At 39.7% G+C, this 19,547-nt stretch overlaps 1 protein-coding gene across 8 annotated transcripts in view; it reads right to left on the bottom strand.

Annotated features, from left to right (window-relative positions):
* Positions 1-19,547, bottom strand: part of HERC3 (HECT and RLD domain containing E3 ubiquitin protein ligase 3) — a 124,253-nt gene that overhangs the window by 42,538 nt on the left and 62,168 nt on the right. For all 8 annotated transcript variants that reach the window (XM_026509737.4, XM_026509740.4, XM_044388088.3 and 5 more), the window contains 10 exons: positions 16,107-16,183; positions 15,030-15,251; positions 13,971-14,062; positions 13,088-13,218; positions 12,196-12,356; positions 10,130-10,206; positions 5,939-6,063; positions 4,089-4,148; positions 1,653-1,764; positions 1,069-1,258 (listed from right to left, as the gene is read on the bottom strand). In XM_026509737.4, the coding sequence (XP_026365522.1) occupies positions 1,069-1,258; positions 1,653-1,764; positions 4,089-4,148; positions 5,939-6,063; positions 10,130-10,206; positions 12,196-12,356; positions 13,088-13,218; positions 13,971-14,062; positions 15,030-15,251; positions 16,107-16,183 (1,247 nt within the window). The remainder of the gene's footprint in view (positions 1-1,068; positions 1,259-1,652; positions 1,765-4,088; positions 4,149-5,938; positions 6,064-10,129; positions 10,207-12,195; positions 12,357-13,087; positions 13,219-13,970; positions 14,063-15,029; positions 15,252-16,106; positions 16,184-19,547) is intronic.

Below are 19,547 nucleotides of genomic sequence, written 5' to 3'. Positions count from 1 at the left end.
GATATTCTTTTAAATTTAAATTTCTTTAATTAGAAGTTAAAAACAAAGTGTAAAACTGAACAACTCTGATCTCGTTGTGAAGTCCTACCTGGAAAAAATAAAAATAAAAACGCAAAACTTTAATGTGAGGTAATACTCCTTCGGAGACTGCCATCTCTCTACCTCATAGTCTACTAGAACACCTGAAAAAATATGCCCCAAAGGGCTTTGATCTTAAAAAAGCAAAATGAAGGACTAACATATTTCTAGTGCGTTCATTATTATTTCGGTTTTTATATCTTCTGCAAAGGTGGAAGCAATATGGAAAAGCCCGGATTCCATCCTCAGGAACACAGGTCTCTCTACTCATGGGGAGACACACTCAAGTAACATCCCAGTCCCAATGGAACGCAGAAGTTACTGAGTTGCAATGAACACCTAAAAAACAATTTACCAGGAAAAAAAAAAGGGAAAAGCCAGGTGACAGACTTTCTGCACTTGATTAATAAAAACATCTCAGGCGCTACTCCCATGAGAGACACTCTCCAATTCACTGAGGAACGGAAGGTTCTTATCTCAGCAAAGTGTCCGTGGCCTGCAAAAATCAGTGTGGACTCAACTGTCCTAAAAAAGAAAAACAGAACAAACATTTGGTAAGTCTCCACTGGGTCATTTTCTTCCTCTCCTCTTTTGGAGACCTGTGCATCACACCAAACTGTTCATATCACTCCCACCCCCTAAAATTAGGTATAGGAGAAAGAGCAACAGATGGACACTAATTTTTGAGGCGCTATTAACTACTAGCAAATGTAGGAGGTGAAAAAAGTAAAGTTGGATAATCTAACCTTGTGAATATTTAAAAATCAAGATTAGTCCGGCATGAATCATTTCAAATAACCTAAATAATGGTTTGATTTGCTCATCATGCAAATATGGCCAGTTAGACGACAGCAGCAAAGAAAGGTAAGATTTGAATGTTGAGCATATTAAATGGCATCAAACAGATTCTCGGACTATCAGCCCACTGAGAGCCAGTGGTCACACCAGTAAAAACTACAAAACCACTGGTACTGAGTTTCGCAAATTCACCTAATACTTTGCTGGGGTTTGTATCCAGCCGCAGAATGGCCATGGCCAGGGGAATAGTCAACGTTATGTAATACTTGGAATCCTGGAGCAGGGGGAACTCGGGTAGTATTAAATAGATTCTCATGGCTTCAACATCTGGTGGTGAACTCGACAACTGAGGAATCAGGCAACTTTCAAAGCTGTTCAAGATCTGTATGAGAGAAAACAATACTGTGAAATTCTAACATGTGTGAGATCTAATTCATAAGCTATTCGATAGACTCTCAACTCCCATTCACACAGTATGCACTGAGAGCCAACCGTGAGCCAGGCCCAGGGGGCGCTCAGGAAATACATCAGTGGAATGAAAAGCCAAAGATCCCCACCCATGCAGACCTTACCCTGGAAGGGCATTTCCTTAGAAAGACTTAATCTAAGAAGAAAGTTAAAGGTAGGTCAAATTCCCAAAGTGAATATTTTAGAGTTAAGATTAATACAAGATTTTTTGCCTTCTTATCTTACTCTCTTGTTTCTCTTGAAAGATGAATTAGTCCAGTGCAAAAATGCATTTTTAAAAATATACTCTGTAAATGTAAAGAACTTACCTGTTCTAGAATCATGGAGTGCTGAGAGCTCATCAACTTCTCAAATAACACTCTCGTTGAGTTCAGGTCAATCCCAGGGATTTTGGGACTTGTTTTAAAATGTTCATCGATTCTAAACAAAAATGTTAAAAATGTATAATAAAAGAAAAACAAAGCAAACACTACTCTGATAGGAATTAGAAGAGGGAAACGAAATAGTCTGTCCTACTGATCAGGTTTAAAGTTGACCTAGCAGACAAGCCGCATAAAAACACTTCACTTCAAGAAAGCCCAACAGAATCCAGCTCTAGAACCCCTTCTTCAAGATGATCTTAAAATTTTCAAGAGTTTTTTTCCTTCAATTCAAAGTACAAGCAAGGATCATCATTTCAGTTTGAGGCTATCCTGAAACTTATAAGCAGAGCATCCTTTCCCTGATTTACTCTCGTACTTTTGCCTTCTTCCGTAACTGCAGTACGCTGACCTAGATGCAGAGCCGTGCCAAGGGGCAGAACACATGCTCTGTGTAAACTGGCCGGCTCATCAACAAACGGCAGGGAGCACAAACTCATTTCAAGCTTTCCTAATAACTTTTTTTTTAAAAAATCAGATCTACAACAAAGTTAATGTCTAAGTTTACACAAGGGATACAATTACATACACCCAAGGACTAATTTCACTGCTACTGTTTTTAACTTCCTAGCAACTAATCATTTTTCCTACCCTTAAATAAAATATTAGCCTTTTAGAGACTTAGAGAATATCTCTTTTAAATTCCTACTCTTGAATGTTACCACATCTATTAATTACAAAAGAACGCTCTATTTGCAAAACAGGCTACCACTTATGAGTAATGGACACATTCAGATAGCTTTAACACCATCTGACAGCAATGTTGTAATTTATAAAAACATAAGTAGAGTTTCTAACATTAAAAAAAAATCATAATTATATGTATTGAAACCTAAATGGTCAAATAAAGAGATGCTTGGGCTTTGTTTGTTGGGTCTTTTGTTGTTATTACTCTAAAAATAAATCTACCCCAAACACAGAAATTAATTCTGGTGTCCTTTATGTAACCTTCTGTATGCTTAGAGGTATTTTCTGCCATGCTGTTAAGAAAAAACAAAATATTTTATCTAAATGTATCTATGCTTTGTAACAGTGGTCTTCACTTTAACTGTTTCCTGTGAGGCATTCTGCATTAGCTACATAAAAGCAGGAGTCCTGAAATAGCACAGTTGTCAGTTTAAAAAAAAAAAAAAGGCTTTACCCACATCTCTATGGAATTTATGAAACTAAAGATGAATAACCTAACAAATCTGGCCATTCCAAACCTTCATAAAAACCTATCCTTCTAGAACAAGGCTTCTCAGCCTTGGTGCTATTGACTTTGGGGCCAAATAATTCTTTGTTGGGTAGATAGGATTGAGAGGTGCTTCCCAGCATCCTTGGTCTTTACCCACTAGATGCCAGTGGTACCTGCCCCCCATTGGAACAACCAAAAAATGTCATTGCTAAATGTCCCCTTGGAAGATAAATCAGCTTGGCTGAAAACCACTGTCCTAAAAGACCACAATCCAGAATACTTTTCCCTGGAGAAAAAGGCTAAATATTAAATCTGGAATAAACTGGATGAGCTCATTTCAGCTACCCTAATGATACAAGTAAATGACTTGGCAATCTCTAGCTGTAACTGAAGAGAGTTTCTGAAGTGACCTCTTGCAATCCAGTTAGGGACATAAATTTTTGGTGGGGGAGGGAGTGGGATTCACACACAGAACTGAATTCTAAATCTTCTTGGGATTTCATTCACCCGATCACTGGCAAAAAAAGGAATGAGAGATGCATCACCACAGATCAAAACCCATGACAAGAGCCTTCTGCTGCATGAGGTTCCGGGGCGGGGGGGGGGGGGATATTTGCAGAAGGGGTAAGGCCAAGCAAAGAAACACTATTTACTACCTGGAAATTCAGCCCAAATGTAATTTCCTGGTGAGCTGAGCTAGACCTAAGTCCAAGGGTCTCCTGAAGCTTCCTTGGAATGTCCCCCTAAGCTCACTCTTTTTGAGAAAAGAAAAGCCTATGGGAAAACAAACCAATGAAACTGAGGAGACTACTTAAAGAATTAAGAATTTAAAAACAAATACAGTATACATGTTGGGGTAACATTTTAGAATACCCTAAGAAATCTTACTATTGATTACATCAACTCTTTCTGGGATGGTCTCTCTCTTTCCTAATCTGCTCCTTGCCAACCAGGAATGAATCAGCATTGCCCTTCCTGACATCCTCCCATTCATCATTATTAGGCATTCCAATTTTTGCACAAATCATCAGCTTATCCACTGAATTAAGGCCAACCACCATCAAAGAGAACAGAAGTCTTTCACAGCTTTTGCTGACTAAGTACTTGCATCACATGCGGGTATTTTTTTAAGATTCTAAATCACTTACTTTTTTTCAAGAAAACTTCCATTCCAACACGCTGCAGAAGATAAGATCTGCACAACACCACTGCTCAGAAAGAAAAAGGTAGGCAAGCCTTTAATAATTACAAAGAAATGGTTATTCAAGCCTCAACAACAGGTTAGTCATCTATTCCAGGATTTCATTAATAGCAGCTTTCTTACCCAGATGAATTCTTAGAAAATATACATTTGCTGTGGAGAAACATTGTGTCCCAAAATGGATAAGTACTTAAATTTTCCATAAGTCATGTTAAAATCAAAAGTACCAAAGCTACTGAAAGAACAACTCTTGTACCTGACGATGATCTTGAACATTCCTCTACCACCAACCATCTAAAATACTCCCAGCTCATCTCCAAACATATAATCACAAAAGAAAAGCTGAGCTATTATGTCCCAAACACAGAAATTGTCTTTGCAAAATAATAAATGAACAACCATTTCCTTCCATTGTGTTTCCTGTCTGAAAAAGAAACTAAAAATAAGTGAAATGAGTGTTTACTCCTACTACCTGGATAACAGAGGTTCTGGGAAAACAGCTAGTTTCTGAGGACCCAGAAAGAAAGCGTGTGTGAACAGTCCTGGACCCTCTCAGTTAGTATATGGAAAAGGAAAGGAATACAACAAAAATGTGGTTAAGGAGGGGGTTGCAGTAACTTCTGGTAATGCTAGAATCTGGGTCAAGAAAGTTCTTTAGAAGGGTGCCTGGGTGGCTCAGTCGTTAAGTGCCTGCCTTCGGCTCAGGTCATGATCCCAGGGTCCTGGGATTAAGCGCCACATTGGGTTCCCTGCTCAGCGGGAAGCCTGCTTCTTCCTCTCCCACTCCCCCTGCTTGTGTTCCCTTTCTCACTGGGTCTCTCTATGTCAAATAAATAAAATCTTTAAAAAAAAAAAAAAAAGTTCTCAAGAGATCATTTTTTCCATCCCCTCATTCTATAAATAAGAAAACAGAGAATGATTAAACTGTCAAGGCCCCACCAAAGGGAAAGCCCCCCACCCCTCCCACGATGAGTCTTAGTCCCCTTCTCTCACCCCTACATCCTCCCAGCCCGAATTCTCCATTACAGCCACCTAAGGTTAGAGAAATTCTGAGGACATGAGCTGCTGGAAGGCATTCCCAATGATCCCCTGTTGCACCCCAAAGTTTAGGGCCCTGGCCATTTGCCGTACTATAATCTATGTCATAAAGCAAGATGTATTATAGGCATTTCAGTATATAACAGTGAGGACACAGAGTGTGATTCACTCATTCCCAAATATTAGATTCTGCAGAAAAATGGAAATGCTAAGGAAAGTCAATGAAAATGCATAAAAATGTGCAGGACAAAATTCTCCTTTAAAATAAACTTGATAAAAGGCCTCAAGCCTTTTTACTTTATTTTCTCAACTTGACATTAAATTACCATCTCAGCTTATCATTTTGAATGTGAAACTGCTAGAAATTTTTCAAGATTAGGTAAGATAACAGCCATCTTACTTTTGGGATGCTTTGGGATATGCATATGAAGAAACTCTTGGGGGTAAACAACAGTAATACTGTTGTTTTTTTTTTTTAGCAGAAAGGCCAACTCATTCCTTCATCGGTAGGATTTTTAAAATCTGAACAAGGAAGTTTAAGGGACACACTCTGAGAGAATGGGGGGAACAACCTATTATGTTATCTGTGGCTAAGGACACCAAATCCTCAAGAAATATGTACCAAAAAAAAAAATGATTCCCTAAAATAAAACACTCCGTGTATATTTACCACCTCAATATGGAAGTAAGGAAAATCACTAAGCTAGAACATTCCAATACACTCTGGAAAAAATAAGATGAAAACAAGCAGCCACATACTTGATTGTATTTGCATTGTTGTGTTCTGAGAGTTTTTGTCTCCAAACTGCTATGGTTTCATCATTTATTAAACTGGTGTAATGTGCTTGGTTCATCGTCCTGAAGTCAACAGCAGGGGAAGAATTCTGGAGGATTAAACAGAACAGTAAAAAAGAGAAATTACGTATGATAGAACTTTTCTCTTTCTGCTAACATATTCTCCATTTTGGGTTTCACAGGAGCTGGGGTGCACTGCCCACATCCCCCTCTTCACTCCCTCAGCTGCTAAGTGTCAGCTCCTGAAAGCTCCCAGCTGGGCTGCTCTCTAGAATTTCCGGGGCTATGGGTTCACCCCTTCAACATCTGGTAGCAGGGAGAGGTATGCCCCCTTGCCTCCACCCAGGACTGGTGAAGAGCTGTCCCAACTTCAGAGCTCCCAAGGACATTGGCTGAGGCCTCTGTTACACTGACCCACAGTTTTTCCCCCTGCCCAACCCTGCCTGCTTCATCCCTAAATAGACGCCCTTCTAGAGCATGCTACCCCAAACAGCTTTCTCAACATAAACCTCAGTCGCAGACTGTTCACCAGAGAAACAACCCCAATATGGCTTTTCCACACGTCTTCCCCCTCTGCTTTGAATCACTGTAACATCAAGGCTTTTAAGGTATTAATCGTTTGCCATTAACTATTCACCCAACTCTGACAAAACAGATTAAAAAAAATTCAGTTATAGTGTATATTGCAAACAATCTATGAAAACTTAATGCCTCTTAATTTCTCGTTCCACGTATATAGTTACACATTTTTAAGAAAGGTGGCAGAAAGGACATACCAATAATGGCCTTGAAAATTCCCAAAGCTGCACAACGTTATACATCCTTTCTTTATTCAGAGAGAGCTAAAAAAATATAAGCACTTTTATCTTCTAAAATGTATCTTATTCAACTGATACTTCCCAAATCCTGTTTTGATCCAGAACTAAGAAAAAGTTGAAAGTGCTTTATACCCCCTATAATTGTCATTAGAAAAGAGAGAAAAAATTATATTAAACCATTCATCCATCAATTCATAAGATGATTGTTTTTTCCTCCTTTGTACTGACACACAAAAACACAACTTCCAAAGTAAATTTTCTTGGTTACTTCCCCATAGTTGCGAGTTAAGATATCATAATAAGCGGAAAGGAAGGGGGCATGTAACAAATAACAAATTGGAGATGCTTGCCAATAGGTCTTGATCATTACTTTACTAAAATGGCCACAGACATTTATGAGAGAACAAAAGTCATCTTGAGTGACACAGGAAAATCACAGGACAAAGCGGACACCTGAGCACATACAAGCAAGCCTGCCTCTTCACCCTGGTCTTAAAACCACTTTACATTTTCATTACTCTCTCCACTCACAGGGGTAGCTGAACAGACTCTAACACATACTTACAACAAAATATAAACATGGAACTGTTTTCTCATTCTTCCTCGTATGTCCAATAAACTACAGGTGACTTGAATGAAGTACAACCTCAGAATCACTTAAAGATCCAAGAAAAGTTACCAATTTTCCATGCCTTCTAATTATATACAGGCCAAAAACTTTTTTTTTTTTTTTTTTTTTTTGGATCTAGGGTCAGTTGTTTCCCAAATTTGGATCACCAGAGCTTTCAAAATCTTCACCAATTAAATCGGAATCTCTAGAGACATCAGTGGTTTGTTTTTTTTTTTTTTTTTAAAGCCCCTAGGTGATTTCAATGGGCAACCAAGGTTGAGAATAACTGTTGGGGAAAAAGAGAATTATGTCACCTAGTAGGCTTGCAGGCATGTGCATGCAAACACACGCAAACACACACACACACACACACACACACACACACACACACACACACACACACCCCTAACATCACAAGCACAGTCCCTCTTCAATCCTATCCAGCAAACAACATGAAAGGAAAAGGGGGGGCTATGCTTTGCACTCACTAAATTGCCAACACGTGGAATCCAGTGTAGCAAAGCCGTATCTGTACACAACTCCCCTCCTCCCTTCTTCTACCTCAGACCTGGCATTAGTTGAATGAGTTGCATTTACAAAAATGGAGCCTGTCACAATACAGATGCTTTCTCTTAGGTCCTTAAGTGATTCTTCAAGTGTTATGCTAACGGGGTAAGCACATGATTTGATCAGTCTCTGTATCTAAACAAATATCTCTGCTTAACGGCATAAATAAACACGTACTGGCTTTAGGTTTAAAGAGAAAGAGCAATACCTTCCTAAGTGAGGGTCTGTTTTTAGTTTCCTTTTTGTTATCTTACATTTTTAATGCATGCCACTCTCACCAGGTGTTTAACTGCCCTAGTTCTCTGACATTATTCTATATCCCTTTCATCAATGTTCTGTTTTCCAGTCCCAACAGTGCTAACTACAATAAATTGCGAATCCAACCACCTAGATCAGACACCATATTTATAAAACTAGCAAAACTGAGTTTTACATTGGCTTTCACAGAAAAATTAAAACTGGATAATATTATTCAAGTCAACTTCTTAGGGAAATGAAAACTTCAAACTCTACTTATGGACAAAAAGTTACTATCCTGCGGAGATCCAGCGCTTTTTATATCTCACTTCACTGGCGTTTTGAAGAAAGGAAAAATAATCTTGGTTTTCCTCAAGATTTCTCTGTGAAGCACTGAAGATGGGCCTAAAATAGGTCTCAAGCAGCAGTTCCAAATCTCCCCAGATGGCAGCACTAAACAGAACCTTTTCCAGGCTCCTGACCTGGAAAATATCTAGTTGTCAGTTTCCACTGTCCAGCCTGCAGCCTCCAGCTCCAGCACAACCTCTTCTACCAAATCACGGAATCACACTGACTAGAAGGCAAGTACATTGTGTATTTAAAGATGGCAGAGTATCAGACGAATGGGGAGAATTTCCAGGACCCAGGGGGACCCCTTGTCCCTATAGCTCCTATTTTCTTCCCAACCAATTCTGATTCCTCTATCACCACGAACAGCCCTTCCCTGCCCTTCCGCAAGAGGGTAAGGACCCATGTGCCATATATGGTTGGTCCTCCCTACCTGCTGGTTGAGTAAAAGTGAGTGGGCGAGGCGGTGGGGAGAGAAAGGGAAGGGAGGGGAAGAAGAGGGAGGGGAGGGGTGGTGTGGGGAGCACAAAAGCAAGGAAGGGAGTGGAGGGCGAGACTGGAGGAGATTATGCTAAGTGACATAAGTCAAGCAGAGAAAGACAATTATCATATGGTTTCACTCATTTATGGACCATAAGAAATAGCAGGAAGATCGGTAGGCGAAGGAAGGGAAGAATGAAGGGGGGGTAAACAGAAGGGGGAATGAACCACGAGAGACTATGGACTCTGGGAAACAAACTGAGGGCTTCAGAGGGGAGGGGGTTGGGGGACTGGGATAGGCCGGTGATGGGTAGTAAGGAGGGCACATATTGCATGGTGCACTGGGTGTTATACGCAACTAATGAATCATGGAACATTACATCAAAAACTGAGGATATACTGTATGGTGAATAACATAACATAATAAAAAATTATTATAAAAAAGAAGAAAAAAAGAAAACAATTCTGTGTCCCAGGTTTCAGAATGATTTCCCTTGTCCAGGAGGAGGGAAGGGATTACAGCTCTGTCACAAACACGTGGACCATATTCTCCTCTACTTTCAACCCTGAAAGATACCAGAACATCATTCTTCCTGACTTAGCCACTACAATGACGCAGGAGACAATGTGAAATTTTAGTGTGGTGCTATGAGCAGATGATAAATAATAAAGGATATTTGAATATTGTGTCATCTCTTTTATATTTAGTATATACTCTGTCACATCAAACAAACCCAGTAAGTTCTCAAGTACCCAGCATTTGTTGCTACCTAATGAGGAAGAAAGGGAATGTCAAATAATGCCAAAGTAAGTACAAATTCTCTAGGCCTCCTTAAATATCTTTTGGAACAAATGTAGACATAAACAAATAATTTTAAATTATGAATTAGAACTCTATGATGAATATACCAGAAAAATTACTGGCACTTCAAGGAAGTAAAATGGAGAACATCTTCAAGGCTCAGTAGGCTTACCTTAATAAGATAAAGCTGGTAGAAACAAAGAGTCATATTGCTCTCATGTTATTATTTATTAAAATAAATACTGGTTCATCATTATTCCACCCCCAAAATAATAGTCGAAAGAATTTTTTACCTCATATTTGGAGCAAAGTACAAAAGTTTGGTCTCCTCCAGAGAAGATCTGCTTAACAATATGATATTTAAAGCGATCTGTCAAAAAAATTTCAACACCATATTTTTCAATAATTAAGCTTTTTCCTTGATCCCCTTTTCTAATATTCCAAAATATGCTTCAGACTGGTTTCCCATCCATTTTATTTATGTCAGAGAAGAAACCTTCTCTCCTGGCTCTGTGCCCAAACTGTTTCTACTTCCATTAAAAATAAAAGTACAAAATGGTATCCTCCCCTCCGACTCTACCCCCGCCCCCTCCCCAACTGCCAGCTAACCCTGAGGTGGTTTCCATTTTTCTTTTTAATCTTTCCAGCCACTGATGTGAAATTTAAAACAGTCACTAATATCACCAGTAACGTGCCTAAGAAATAATTCAACATCCAAGTGTAGTGTGCTTTAGCCCCTTAGGATGCAGCTTGTCATATAAGGACCTCGTTTCCTACTCCCTGCGTTATCTCCCATCATGCTGTATCCACGGTGACCCTCCAATCCCACCACATTGCTTTCATTCCGAATATACCACACGACTCCCTGTCTGTGCATCTTTTCCTTCCACCACCCCCAGTGCACACTGGACTTTCCACAAGGGCGCCTCCTAGAGCACAGCTGCGACAGTGCTCCTGCAATCGTGTGATTCTGTGGTACTCACCACTGCCCACTCCCTCACAGTCCTCTACCTGGCTAACTCCAAATCAGACACAGCTCAAACTTCCTCTAACCGGAATACTCCTTGATGCCTTCCTCTGTGCTCCCACATTACCATGAAGGGTCCTAAAACCACAGCATGTACATAATGAATTGAAATTTACCTACTTATATGTTATAGAATCATGTTGGCAAACATCCAAACACAAATTTATGATCACATAAGTTAGGTTCTAATTAAACTTCAAAAATTTGTGATTTCAAATTAACCTGTACAACACCTGAGTTTATGAAATTGCTGTATTTCTCACATACGTGCATTCCTGGCATGTCTGTAATGCCTTGGCATAAAAGAAATTCACAAATTACAGAGAAGAGGACACCTAGCCATTCTTGAACATCATCAAAACCAAACCTTATTTATTTTATATTTTAAGTTCCACTACATTTTTAGATGCTCAGATATACATTCCATAAATCTCTCTTGACTGAGAAGTCTGTGCCAGGCCTTGTGCTGTATGCCAGATTTACAAAGAAGACTCAGTCCCTGCATTTAAGTTTCTTACAATCCAGCAGGAAATTTATGGTAGTTATTGTTTAAAAAAAAATCCTACTCAAGCCATAAGTCACTTTATAGTCTTCAAAATCAAGATTATTATTAAATTACTTCTTTTTAATGACTCTCCAGCTTCTTGTCAGCAGCTGGATTTATTATTTCAAGTCATTTATACTGAGTGACTGACTTCCTTATTCTGATTTCCAATGAAATGGACACGTGTTATTTAACTATTTTTTAAGAGAAGAAAACAATGGCATAAAAAGAAATCATGTCATGTTATGATCAGAATAGCAAAAGTAAAGGGAAAGTAACACAGCACAAGCATTAAGAGCACAGGCTCTAGAATGAGGCAGACCTGGGTTTAATTCCTGCCCCCAGAATCTATGTGATGTTGGGCAAGTTACTTAACCTCCTTAAGACTCAGTTTCCTCATCTCCAACATAGAAATAATAACCACTAATTCTTAAGGTTGTTTTCAGTGCTTAGCATAAGTAATGGAGCTTGGTTAAGCATTCAATAAACATTAACTTCCATTATCAGCAATAATAATAAATAAAATTTATACACCACTTCCAAGGTCCTTAAGGCCAAAATAACATTTTTTTTTTTTTTTGCTTAATCTCAATTGAGATCTCTAGGATGTCAATTATAGAACCTCATGTGTAGTGACTACTCAAATAATTGTTGATCAATGTTAAAAGAAAAGATCTCATACTCATTTCCTCCAGAAGACTCCAAGGTAAAATATAGATATGTGTTCTATAAACAATTCTTTGTTATCATTTAAAATACCATTACATTCCAATGAAAATCACTCTTACCGGCTCTGGCTGAAAGCTGGCCACTATGAGCAGCCCAGTAACCTTTCACAGGGGATGGGCACTTAACATTACAAGTGTGTCCCGTTCCTAATTGACCTCTTGCTCCACAACCAAATGCATAGATGAGTCCAGAAGAAGGCACGAAGGCTAGGGTGTGTTGTCTGGGGAAAAGTAAATTCCCTTATCAGCATAGTTTCTACTGCTAGGGATATACATTCAGACTGACTTTTAACCCCCACATGTGAGCACAGCAATGCCTACGGGTGCCCCCTAGAAATCCCACCCCACACTGACTTGTGACTGTTTTTGTAGCGCCTGGCTGTCCATAATCTCTGAGACTCTAGGCAATATGGAGGATGGCAAGACTTGGAAAAGGCTGAAGGGCCTGCTGCATTAGGCCTTTGAGATGACAGGGAAGAAGCAGGGTAGACCAGGCAAAATTTCCAAAAAGTTCTTTGAGGCTCTCTCACTTTCCTTTCTTCGTGGTCTTCTTCCCATTCTGCTAGTCTCACGTCCCCATCTTGCTCCACTCATCTAAAACCTGTCCTTGCCACACTCTGCTCAGATCAGACTTTCTCTAAACGTTCCTGTGTATGCAGTTAAGATCTCTTAAATTGCTAGTGGATAGAGGGGCACCTGGGTGACTTAGTGCCTTCAGCTTAGGTCGTGATCCTGGGGTCCTGGGATGGAGCCCCACCTCGGGCTCCCTGCTCAGCGGGGAGCCTGCTTCTCCCTCTGCCCTTCCCCCTGCTCATTCTCTCTCTCTCTCCCTCCTAAATAAAATCTTTTTTAAAAATGCTAGTGATTGGGTCTAACCACACACTCTGTCACTACAAAGACAAGCTTCATTTCTAGGTCTTACAGACACTAGGAAGCTCTCCAGGGCACTCACCTGCCACAAGCAATCTGCGTTACTTCACTGCCCATCAGCTCCAGAACTCTTCTTGGATTAACCTCATCATTCATGGAATCATGTCCGAGTTGCCCACAGGAACCGGCACCAAAGGTAAACACCCCTCCACTCTAACAAGGAACAAACATGGCAATGACCGCATTGTATCTCTGAGTTTGAGTACACTCCTCCAAAAGCCCCTATATGCGAGACTTGTATCACACAGTCTGTACAAGAACACGACCTTCACTTGATCCTTCAGCAAAATGCCCTCTCTGGAATGTTCAGTAAGTAGAAAAATAATAAAAAAAAGAAATTAAGACTACATGTTTATGGAACAAAGACAGCACTGCTGAAGGGACCACGTACCATCTGTAAATTCTGAAGGTTGTTTAGAAGCACAGTGATGTGCTGAGAAGCAGAACAGAATGAGGAGAAACAGAGCTAGGCGAAAGGAGATGATTTTGCACAATCGTTCGTACATGAGAAATTCTATGCTCCACAAACTCCTGGGTAAGTTAGCTATGTTTTTAACAGCTGTACTTGAACAAATGCTAAGGCATTTCATTGAAGTGAATCTATAACAGTATTTGTTCAACATAAAAATAAATTTCCATTCTCTCTGCACATGACAGTTTAGAAAAAAGAGGTTGATAATTTTAAGACATTAAGTCATTGCTCTGTATTTTTCACATATTTAAATTGTTTTAAAGGAACACAGAATGTTGCTATATACTATATTTTAAGGTTATAGTGAACTATTTTTAAACACCATCACTACTCTAAAAGACACTGTCAAAACTAATCAAGTAATGACCATCATCTGTGCCATACCTAACACCAACGCATCACAGAACAAACCAAAACACTCTGAGTCCCCTACCTTTGTGAGGACTGCCGTGTGTTCTTCTCCACAACTGATATAGACGACTTTTTGCGTTCGTAAGAGTTTCACGTGGCAAGGAGACTCTCGATCTAAAATAAGAGAAAAATCAGAATTCCACTACTATTTGTCTTTGAGATGAAATATACACAATTATCTTAGCATGAATTTTGGGTCCCCCTGGATTCCTGACCCACACATTCAGCTTCCTGCCTGCACATCCGCTTGGATATCTAACAGACATCTCACTTTTGATACATCTACAACCTAACTCGGGGTTCCCCACACTCCCCAACACTGTCCACTCACCACCCCCAACACACACACAGTTTCCCTCATTCCATAAATGGCAACTTCATCCTTCCACTTTTCCTGTCTTTACTTCAACCACACACCCAACAAAGAGCAAAACCAAGTGGCCCCACCACCACAGTATATTCAAATCCAACTTTATTCCCACTGCCTCCAAACGGTCTTTCAGCCTCCCCGGGGCCTGCGCTAGCCAAAGTTCAATTGGATCGTTCTTCTCCTCAAAACATTCGGTGTCTTCCCCTTTCACTGAAGGAAGCCAAACTCTTCCCTTTGCCTTCCATGGCCCTACATCATTGGGCCTACACTACCTCTCTGACCTCCAGCTCTGCTGCTCTTCCCCTCACTCATTCCACTCTTGAATACACCACCTATCTTCCCACGTTAGATGCTCTACACACCCTGTTTCCTTTGACCGAAACATTCTTTGCCCAGATAGCTACATGTCCCTTTTTTCCGACCTGACGTCCTATGGGGCTCTGCTCAAACATCTTATCAAAAAGGCCCTCTCTGGAAACCTTATATAAAACAGGAAACTCTCCTCTCAGACATACTGACATACACCCAACTGACATACTACACTTCTACCACTAGCATGCAATCTCCATTAAGTCAACAGTATTACCTGTGTTGTTCACTGCTGTACCCTCAGAACCTAACATGGGGCCAGCACACAGCAGATGCTCAAGAAGCATGTCTTAAACAAATGAATGTGCGTTTGAACTAAAGAGGTACATATAGCTTACTTACCTTCTTCATCACTGAGCCCCAGCTGCCCTGCATTATTCATCCCCCAGCCAAAAACTGCTCCTGAGAGAGACAGGGCAAAGCTGTGAGCTCCTCCTGCAGCCACCTGAGCCAGGGGGATGCCCTCCAGGGACCTCACCCTCTGTGGGCTGGCTTGGGAGGGGAACTCCTTCCCCAGGCCCAGCTGCCCATGGCTGTTCTTTCCCCATGTGAAGAACTGACCATCTAAAATAAAAACAGGATAACTGGTATTACCAGACATGATACAAATTCCATTCACAAAAATAACCTCATTAGAACAATCTAGTTACCCAGTAGAAAAATTTGTTAGTTACTCCCCCTCAACCTACCAAACCCTCCTGAGGGCAAGGGACAGAGACACTTCATGCTATGAAGACTGCCAAAACCAAAACCCCATTTGCCATTACAACAGAGAGGTAAACTGAGTCTTACTGCCCTTCAAAGGTTACTAACATTTATACAAAGAAAAGAAAAAATTAAATTAAATTAAATTAAATGTTTAAGTCAATTCAGTGGTGAATAGGCCAATTACCAGGCTTACATCCAGTAAGGGAGCTGAACTAGTTCTAACCACACCAAGATCATGAAACCCAGGGCTCAGGAGTCCAGCTTCGACCTGGACGATCTCAAGGAGCATCGAGCACGACGTGCTGGTCCAGATTTCCCCTCAAATTTATTCCAACATGGAATAAAGTATTATTTGCCAGCTTAGGTTTCCCTAACTCCCTTCTTTTCACTAATTTGGGAGCTTGATAGTGGAATGTCACTTGAGAGCGACTATAGCTAAGAAAAACCAATCTTCCATATGTTCAAGAGCACTGAGGTTCAGTCCTGCCACCTTCTCACCCAAGAGAGCAATGATGACCACCTTCTTCACTGTCCACACCCTGAAAAACGTATGAGCTGCACAAAGGCTGAGAAATGCCATTGTCCAACAGGAGTGCATAGACCCTAACCAGTGAGTTAAAGGTGCCCGGGTAGATGACACCCCACACAAATGCGAAGAGAAATGGTTCCCAAATTAACATAACATTAGCATACATTTCAATGTTACATTACCAGCTGCAAGAGCCAAGCAATGCCAGTTGCCACAGGAAACTTGCAATATCGTCTGCTGGTTCAGCTTTTGTATTAACCTAAAACAGAAAAGGCTTTCTTCTTAAGAAGGCATTCACAAACAGTGAGCAGAAATATTCCCAACAGTTGTTATAAATAACATTTTTCCTAAAAGACTTTTTAAAATCAAATACATAATCCTACATGATCTAATTCTATTAGGCCTTTCACTAACTTCCTACCTCTGAGGCAGTTACTGTTAAAAAACAAAGCAAAATAAAACAAAAACCACGTCTGCACCTAAACCCATTACCACACTCTGTTAATCCCCACCTTGTCATCTCCAGTTGAGGGACAAATGGAATAAGCTACAGAAGAGAGATCCCTAGGAATGTGGCTGCTGTCTATATGGTTTTCAAAATGAGGGCAATGCAATGATCCAGCAATCCCACTTCTGGGGATATATCTAAAAGAACTGAAAGCAGGGTCCCAAAGAGATAGCTGTACATGTTCAGAACAGCATTATCCACAATACCCAAAAGGCAAGAAGCAACTCAAGTGCCCATCAACAGATGAATGGAAAAACAAAATGTGGTGTATTCATACAAGGGAATATTAAATCAGCCTTTGAAAGAATGGAAATTCTGACATATGCCGCAATATGGGTGAAACTTGAGGATATTATGCTAAGTGAAATAATACTTTATGAATGCATTAGGAGAGATACCCAGAGTAGTAAAATTCATACAAATCAAGTCTGATGCTGCTCGCCAGTGGCTGGGAGAGAAGAAATGGGAACTGTTATTTAGTGGGTACAGACTAATTTTTGCAAGATAAATTTTGGTAATTTCTGGAGACTGTTTACACAACTATGTAAATATATTCTACTGAACTATACACTTAAAAATGGTTAAGATGCAAAATGTTATGTGAGGTATATTTTACAATTTTTTGTAATCACAATTTTTAAAAACAAGGACAAAACCCAGATTCCCTAGGATGGTAAAGAGGAAGATCGTAGGAGTACTTGTCAAATCCTGCTCCTCTGCTTGCTCATGTGAAAGACAGGAACAAGAAGACTACTTATTTCACAGGTTGTGGTAAAAAAATAAATAAATAAACGAGAAAAAATCCATGTAATGTGCTTGGTGCTGCCCAACAGAATTGGGCACCTGGGAATATCTCCTGCTCTCTACTGGAACAGCTTCCAAGTTGCCACGATCCTCTTCATTCAGTCTATGCCATGGGAACAGAGGAGTCAGATGGACACACTCTCAGGAGAGGGGCATCTTAGAAGACAGATGCCCCGTGGGGGAGCAGGAGATTATTTAGAGTGACAAGTAGATACTACTTTCGTTAACGTTTTATTTTCTCAGATACGGAAAGCTTACAAAACAGAGTTCACATATGCATTTAGTACCAAATAGAACCCAACCATTTCTTATTGCGATAGCTTGTAGATTCACATGCAGCTGTAAGAAATAATACAGAGCGCCCTTGTATACTTTGTCCAGCTCCCCCCAACGGTGATATTTTGTGAAACTATAGTATAAAGTCATAACCAGGATACTAACATTAATACAATGTACAAAACCTTATTCATACTTCCCCAGTTTTATTTGTACTCAATTCTGGGTATTTATTTTACCACCTGTGCAGGTTCAGGTACCCACCACCACAGTCAAGATACAGAGCAGTTCGAACACCATAAGGATTCCTCATGCCGTATTTTGTATTAGCTGCTCCCCTCCCCTATCCCTAGTCCCTGACAACCACTAACCTACCCTCCATTTCTAAAATTCTGTCATTTCAAGAATGTTATAGAAATAAAATCATATAGTAGGTGACCTTTTGGGATTGGCTTTTTTGCCTCTCAGAATAATTCCCTGGATATTCATCCAAGTTGTACAGGTATCACTAGTTTGTAGAACCCCACTATTTTTTAAAATTGGATAATGCATTACTGCCTGGGGGGAACCAATGTTTCAGAAATTTTATGCAGTAAGAGTCCTTTTTTTCCTGGCCAGTTTCCACTCAAATTCCCCACGATTCTCCCTTTATGGGTCAACTGTTACCCTTGTCACAACCTTCATAACCACAGTTACAGAAAGGAAGCAGGTCAAAAGAACAACGAAACAATAGGGAAATCACAGCCTTGAGGTGGAGAGGAGGGATATATAAAGAGTGCAAGCATATAATGCGTTTTACCTATGCGTCTCATTCTCTCCTCCCAGTAATTTTGTAAAGATACACAATACATAACTCCACTTTTAAGTTAAGAAATCAAGGCTTAGATAAGTTAAACGATTTGCCCAAGGTCACTTACCTAATTAATAATAGTACCAGTATTAGAATGTGAGGGCTGTTTGACTTCAAAGCTATGTTACTTTCCACAATACTAGGGTATGAATTAAGAAATTTATTTCAAGTAAGTTGTAACATAAAATTATACACAAACCAAAGCCTCGGAAGTCATCTATAATTTAGACATGACTAATGAAAATTAAATTGTTACTACAACACAGGTTACTTCATTTTTAGAAATGAAATGTCACTAAAAATTTTTGAGTCTCTGATCATCAACAAGTAAAATATTTTTGTCAGTTATGTTAAAAATCTTCTCCTTAATATTCACATAATTTCATTAATATATATATAGTACCTTTTTTTCATATTGCCACTCCCTCTCTTACCCAAAATTCAACTAATTTTTGGAAAAATGAATCCAAAATATTACCTGTTCTAAATCAGGAAATGAATCAAATCACTCTTACCTCCATGTTCCTCTTTTTCTTAAAACAGCTTTTGATTAAAGTGACAAAAATCGACGAAGGGCAAAAAAGGAAGAGGAAGAAGAGTATTTTGTCCTTTAAAGGGGACAATAATTGGGCAGGGGAGGAGAGGCCATTTCTTAAACAGCCTTGTAACAGCAATAAATGTGCTGGACACCCTCAACAACAGTGATGCAAAAATGAATAACCCAGGTCTCAGGTCATCCAAAGTTCCCAGCTTTTCATGACAAATAGTCATTAAATAAACAGTTACAGAGAATGTGACGAGGACGACAGTAGGAGTGTGCTCTGTGTTTGTAATATAAAAGAACAAGAATTAAGTGATGGCGATAAACTAGTGGCCTCTTTGATCACCAAGAACCCTCCACAAACGGAGACTCTACCCCCCAAAAAAGAGCACCTGGAAGTAACTTCAGTGTTTTGGATGTTTACATAGTGGTGAAGCATCTGTTAGGTACTTTACTAAATCATCTCAGATTCAGAGATTAAGTAAATATTTAAGAGTCTCAAAACCACTGTATTAGTATTTTTGTGTTAAAAAAAAGTTTGTATATTTGGCATTTTAGCTGTTCATAATGCTTATAATGGCTATTATTAGAAAACAGGTCAACGTTTTGATTCTAGTTTAGAGTCCTTAACTGAGTAATTGATT

This window comes from Ursus arctos, unplaced genomic scaffold (genome assembly GCF_023065955.2).
Source record: "Ursus arctos isolate Adak ecotype North America unplaced genomic scaffold, UrsArc2.0 scaffold_9, whole genome shotgun sequence".
Taxonomy (NCBI): Eukaryota; Metazoa; Chordata; class Mammalia; order Carnivora; family Ursidae; genus Ursus; species Ursus arctos.
The sequence above is the reverse complement of the archived record's forward strand: the minus strand, read 5'-3'. Positions and strand labels throughout refer to the sequence as shown.